Source organism: Sander lucioperca, chromosome 6, assembly GCF_008315115.2.
Source record: "Sander lucioperca isolate FBNREF2018 chromosome 6, SLUC_FBN_1.2, whole genome shotgun sequence".
Taxonomy (NCBI): Eukaryota; Metazoa; Chordata; class Actinopteri; order Perciformes; family Percidae; genus Sander; species Sander lucioperca.
The window spans coordinates 36,900,422-36,907,157 of NC_050178.1; the positions used below are offsets into that span (position 1 = coordinate 36,900,422).

The 6,736-nt window shown below is 42.8% G+C and overlaps 1 protein-coding gene across 1 annotated transcript in view; it reads left to right on the top strand.

Moving 5' to 3' along the window:
• Nucleotides 1-1,731, top strand: part of LOC116037526 (ADP-ribosylation factor 2-like) — a 6,037-nt gene extending 4,306 nt beyond the window's left edge. The window contains exons 5-6 of the mRNA XM_031281400.2: nucleotides 41-163; nucleotides 1,380-1,731. Coding sequence (XP_031137260.1) covers nucleotides 41-163; nucleotides 1,380-1,472 — 216 coding nt within the window. The 3' untranslated portion in view covers nucleotides 1,473-1,731. The remainder of the gene's footprint in view (nucleotides 1-40; nucleotides 164-1,379) is intronic.
• Nucleotides 1,732-6,736: the final 5,005 nt, after the last annotated feature.

Here is a 6,736-nt window from a genome sequence, read left to right on the forward strand (position 1 = left end):
AATCGGCAAACTCATTTTAATAAATTTTTTTGTGTTGCAGTTGGAGGAGGACGAGTTGAGGGGCGTGGCCTTACTGGTGTTTGCTAACAAACAGGATTTGCCCAGAGCCATGTCTGCCAGTGACATCACCGAGGCCCTGGGCCTATCAGGACTCTCGCAGCCGGTAGGTAGCCACAGAAATAAAATGGATTGGAAGGCTATTCACATTATGGCTATAAAATCAAAATCCTTATGGAGTAAATGAACATGATTTTTTCTTCCGGAACCACACTGTTGAGCTCACCCTCTCTCTTCTTAACCATCATGTTCACAGCAGGTTAGTTTAAACCTCACATTCAGCGCCCCCTAGTGGCAGAGAGATACTGCAGCTGGGTCTAGACCCTAGACTGTATAATATATACAGTCTAGGGTCTAGACCAGGGGTCAGCAACCTTAGGCCATACCTGCCAACACTCCCGTTTTTCCCGTGTTTCTCCCGTTTTTAAGCCCTATCTCCCGGACCCCTCCCGGTTTGTTATTTCTCCCGGGAAACTCCAGTAATTTGCACGGCCCAAACTCCTTTATAAATAATCGGACCAATATGTTTGTCTAATGTTGACCAGTTGCCAGACCTGGCAACCTATAACCCAGTTGCCCAGTTGATCTCTGCGCCAGCTTCGCGGAAAGATCAGACCCAAAAGCGAGCCGATAAAAATGGCAGGTGAAGGCGCTGTTCCCGTAAAGAAATCGAAATATAGCTGTAGATTTCAACAGTGTTGGGCTCAACAATTTACCTGCATCTTACCTAAAGTCGTATTGACAACCTCCACGCTTTTTGTAAGGTCGCATTGGTTTTAATGGAGCGCACTACGGGGAAATTTAAACCATCGCGCAGAAGAGGCACATAAGTACCCCCCGGTTGCCCCTGCACAAATCTCCCGAAATTTTGAAAACCAAATGTTGGCAGGTATGCCTTAGGCACGGGTGCCACCGTTGGCATGAGGTAGCTCAATCAATGGCACACTAACAATAAGTGTGCAAGAGAGTTTTTTGGAAGTTTTCCAATGCCACATGCCAGGAGCACAGCCGGTTATTTACGGTAGTTTGATTGACTTGTTCCCCATCCACATTCCATGAATACCCGCCCCTACTCTGCCTCTGATTGGCTAGTACTCGCTGCCTTCTTCACAGAATGCGGTACAAAGTTAAAAACACTGCCTTAGCTTGTTAGATGATGACAGGCTCAATGCTGAGGTACTTCATATTAAAAAGGTTGCCGCCCCGTGGTTTAGACTTAATTACAGGACACAGTGATTGAGTTCAAGTGATTTTTGCAGGACAGTCACACTTGTTTTACACTGCAGCTGAGCCCATGTGTTTGTCCCTCTGTGTGTCTACAGTGGTCTGTCCAGGCGTCCTGTGCCGTCAGCGGTACAGGTCTGGTCGAGGGTCTGGACTGGCTCTCCGACCAGATCCTGAACAGTAGACGCTGATGTGTTCTGCATTATTTGTGTCCTGCTGAATCTTCAGACCCGTCAGGCAGTCTGCTACGAGCCGAGCTGAGCCAGAGAACCCAGGAAGAGCACCAAGGATCCCTTGTGTAGTGGCGTGGAAAAGGGTTTGCCCCCTTCCTGATTTCTTATTTTGTCACACCTAAATGTTTCAGATCTTCAAACTAATTTAAATATAAGACAAAGATAACACAAGTAAACACAAAATGCAGTTATTAAATGAAGGTATTTATTATTAAGGGAAAAAAAAATCCAAACCTACATAAAAGAAGAAACAAAAAAAATATTATTATTACATTACATGTTATATTATATTACGACAGTCCCTCCAGAAAAACGTGATTATGCAATCTCATAATTCAATGCATAATCACCCAAAGTCTGCATATTTATGTGGGAACCGCATTTTTTCAAATACGCCGCACTTTCGCCGCATAAATTGCTGATTTCCACCCAAAATATGCAGGGCTTGCATGACTTCATAATCCCCACATTTTCGTTGCAAAAAAGTCCCACATATATCTTAGCAGAAAGTTGAAAAATGTTGCGTTTACTTCACACAAGAGCAGCCGTTTTCCCCTGTTGCCATGGGAACGTTATGAAGTGACGTAATTACGCGACGTGATCATCATCGAAAAGCTGCAAACCCCGCGATGAAGCCACGATGAAACCGCAGTTTTTGCAAGTTCCCGCAATTTCATCACATAAAATTGCATAAATATCCCGCATATTCCATCGCATTTTTTAAGAAAACGTGCCGCATAATCAAGGATTTTTGCCCGCAGCAATCACAAAATATTTCTGGAAGGACTGATTACATTAAATGTCATTTAGCTGAGGCTTTTATCCAAAGAGACTTCCAATTAAGTGCTTTCAACCCTGAAGGTGTAAACTCCAGACAACAAGTAGTAAGGGCAAGTATAGATATAGATATATACGGTATACGGTATTTTTTTTTTCTTCATGTTTATCCGAGGTGTAGTCAGAAGAGATGTGTTTTTAGCCTTTGGTGGAAGATGCGTAGGCTTTCGGCCGTCCTGATGTCAGTACGGAGCTCATTCCATCATTTGGGAGCCAGGAATAAACAAAAAAATAAGAAATCAGGAAGGGGGCAAACACCTTTTCACACCACTGTAGCTTTGACTTGTGAAATATGGAGCCTACACCTCCATCTCAAACTTTCAACTTTCAAAAAGCAGTGGTCAATTTGGATTTTATTTCATCAAAGTTACACTGCAGTGATTGGTGTAAAAAACTGTTTATATCTGTGGCTATAAAGCCTTCCTACATGTCCAGTTTGCTTTAAAATGTTACTTTACAAGGCAGGCGTTCATGTCTTTCTATCGTTTCATCGCTAAAATCACAGCAGTAAGATGCTCATCAGGAGTGACCACAAATCGTGGCCGGGTTGGCTCAGTGGGTAGAGCAGGCGCACGTAAACAGAGAGGTTTATGCCTAGACGCAGAGGCCCAGGGTTGGAGTCCGACCTGAGATGATTTCCTGCATGTCTTCCCCCTCTCTCTCTCTCTCTCTCTCTCCCCTTTCTCACCTAGCTGTCCTGTCAAAATAAAGGCGGAAAAGCCCCAAAAAATAATCTAAAAAAAAAGAGTGACCACAAATTAAAAAATATAATATATATATTTTGTGTAACAGAAGTATCTGGTGATGTTTGAAACTTTAGTTTTTAGGCAACCAGGTGAAATATTTTCATGGAAAATTTCATATTTTCATCGGTTTGAGAATTATTTGACCACAGACTTTAATATTGATTTTTAAAATGAAATGTCTTGCTGGTTTTGTTCTTAAAGACATGTCATATGTTGTGTAGCAATCAGTTCAGGTATTTCTGTAATATTATGGGCCTATTCTAGTCTATTTCCCTACATGTATTATACTAATAAATCTATATAAATAAATGTATATTTTGTTCTCATATTTATTCTATAATGAAGTTGTTACAGTGATCACACCGACCTGTACTAATTCTTAATCATCCTGTCAAAGGAATTACTATCATTTAAATCACTCCCAACCCAAATCAACAGATGTCACATTTTATGTTGCAGCTTTAGGCCGGTTACACACTGGAAGCGTCGCGCGAGCGTGTCAGCTGCGTGGCGTGTCCGTTTATATTTCGGCTCCCATGTTAACAGGTCAGAGCTTACACACTGCCTGCGTGAGACGCGTGCCTGCTAGAAATAGAACCGACGCCTATTTTTAGGACAAGATGTTTATATATCATTTAGACACGAATGCATATTAATAAATGACATCTTGATGTTTGAAAGTCTCGAGGTTTTGACATCAATGTAGATATAAATGTAATAAAAAATTTCAGAGAAAAGATTTTCAAACATTGCACCTGTCATACAGAACGAAATATTCTGTAACATATTTTGCAGTCAGTACTGCCGACGTTGTCTGGCTTTAATCAGATCAGTAGCTATATATTTATGTTTAACAACTCTCTCCCGTACGTGGAACAAGCCGATATATAAAGGGGAGGATAGGCTACAATAACAACGTAGTGTGTGTTCTGAGTGACGGTCCAACATCAGAGAGAATCAGAATCAGAATCAGAATCAGAAAGGACTTTATTGCCAAGTACGTTGCACATACGAGGAATTTGTCATGGTGTTGTTGGAGCATGTCACACATACAAATATAAGAAGGATAAAAAGAATATAAACAATGTAAGTATAAACATATACACACAGTATGTATTAATAACAATAAAATAAATTTAAATAAATAGTAAAATAAGTTAAACAGTAGTAAAAAGGAACGCTACAGCAGAGTAGGTACAGTAGGTACAGAGTATTTACAGTGGGGTGTGGAGAGAGTCAGGATGGATTCAGGGCCTTGTTAATAAGACTAGTGGCGGAGGGGAAAAAACTGTTTATGTGGCGTGAGGTTTTGGTCTTGATGAACCTCAGCCTCCTGCCAGAGGGGAGTGGCTCAAAGAGCTTGTGTCCAGGGTGGGAGGGGTCAGAGAGGCTCTGTAGGCTCTTTACAGCTACACTAAGTTGTTATGAACAGACAGCCCACTTACCCATTTGTCAGAGTTTGAATGTGTCGGTGCTACGTCCCGAGATCAGCCCTCCCTGTACCTAGCAGCAGGAGCAGCGCCGCGTCAGACACGCTTCTGGTGTGTAGGACACAGAAAAATCCACGCAGCCGCCACGCTTCTGAGACGCAACAGAAACGCCACGCTCGCGCAACGCATCCAGTGTGTAACCGGCCTTACGCTACAATCTTTTAAGGTCCTGACACTAGTGATGGGACGTTTAACACCGAGGCACTGAAGCTTGTATCACTCCCGCAAAGCCCACTGGTTCAAAGCAGTGTTGGAGCTTGTATCAAATTGAAATAGGCACGTGACTGATGACGTCCGGAGCTTCGAACGTCACTGAAACTCCAGAAGGGTTGGCTGGATTCATGGATTCATGTCGCTGCGTGCTTACCAACGGCCCGTTAGAATTCACTGGAACATCGCGGGGTTTATGAGTGTGGCTTGCAATTTATTTGATTAACCTTTTAATGTAAATTAGCCTACTTACATACACCTGTACATAATTCTACGTAAGGGTAGAAGATGGAATTGTTGCTGCAGTTTATTGAATCCATATTTAGTCTAATTAAACATACTTACATTCAAATCCTGATCACAGTAATTTATATTATTATATTATGTTATATTCAAACATAGGCTTTATATTTTTAATTCAGTCATGTCCTGTTCATGTAATTTAATTCAAGTTCAGTCATGTCATGCCATATGCATGTGTCCATTCTGTCTCTTCTGTGTTCATGTTGTAGCTTGGTTTGGCCATTCTGTCTCTCCTGTGTTCATGTTGTAGCTTGGTTTGGCCATTCTGTCTCTCCTGTGTTCATGTTGTAGCTTGGTTTGGCCATTCTGTCTCTCCTGTGTTAATGTTGTAGCTTGGTTTGGCCATTCTGTCTCTCCTGTGTTCATGTTGACGCTTGGTTTGTCCATTCTGTCTCTCCTGTGTTCATGTTGTAGCTTGGTTTGTCCATTCTGTCTCTCCTGTGTTCATGTTGTAGCTTGGTTTGTCCATTCTGTCTCTCCTATGTTCATGTTGTAGCTTGGTTTGGCCATTCTGTCTGTCCTGTGTTCATGTTGTAGCTTGGTTTGGCCATTCTGTCTCTCCTGTGTTCATGTTGACGCTTGGTTTGGCCATTCTGTCTCTCCTGTGTTCATGTTGTAGCTTGGTTTGGCCATTCTGTCTCTCCTGTGTTCATGTTGTATCTTGGTTTGGCCATTCTGTCTCTCCTGTGTTCATGTTGTAGCTTGGTTTGGCCATTCTGTCTCTCCTGTGTTCATGTTGTAGCTTGGTTTGGCCATTCTGTCTCTCCTGTGTTCATGTTGACGCTTGGTTTGGCCATTCTGTCTCTCCTGTGTTCATGTTGACGCTTGGTTTGGCCATTCTGTCTCTCCTGTGTTCATGTTGTAGCTTGGTTTGGCCATTCTGTCTCTCCTGTGTTCATGTTGTAGCTTGGTTTGGCCATTCTGTCTCTCCTGTGTTCATGTTGTAGCTTGGTTTGGCCATTCTGTCTCTCCTGTGTTCATGTTGTAGCTTGGTTTGGCCATTCTGTCTCTCCTGTGTTCATGTTGTAGCTTGGTTTGGCCATTCTGTCTCTCCTGTGTTCATGTTGTAGCTTGGTTTGGCCATTCTGTCTCTCCTGTGTTCATGTTGTAGCTTGGTTTGGCCATTCTGTCTCTCCTGTGTTCATGTTGACGCTTGGTTTGGCCATTCTGTCTCTCCTGTGTTCATGTTGTAGCTTGGTTTGTCCATGCTGTCTCTCCTATGTTCATGTTGTAGCTTGGTTTGGCCATTCTGTCTGTCCTGTGTTCATGTTGTAGCTTGGTTTGGCCATTCTGTCTCTCCTGTGTTCATGTTGACGCTTGGTTTGGCCATTCTGTCTCTCCTGTGTTCATGTTGTAGCTTGGTTTGGCCATTCTGTCTCTCCTGTGTTCATGTTGTATCTTGGTTTGGCCATTCTGTCTCTCCTGTGTTCATGTTGTAGCTTGGTTTGGCCATTCTGTCTCTCCTGTGTTCATGTTGTAGCTTGGTTTGGCCATTCTGTCTCTCCTGTGTTCATGTTGTAGTTTGGTTTGGCCATTCTGTCTCTCCTGTGTTCATGTTGACGCTTGGTTTGGCCATTCTGTCTCTCCTGTGTTCATGTTGACGCTTGGTTTGGCCATTCTGTCTCTCCTGTGTTCA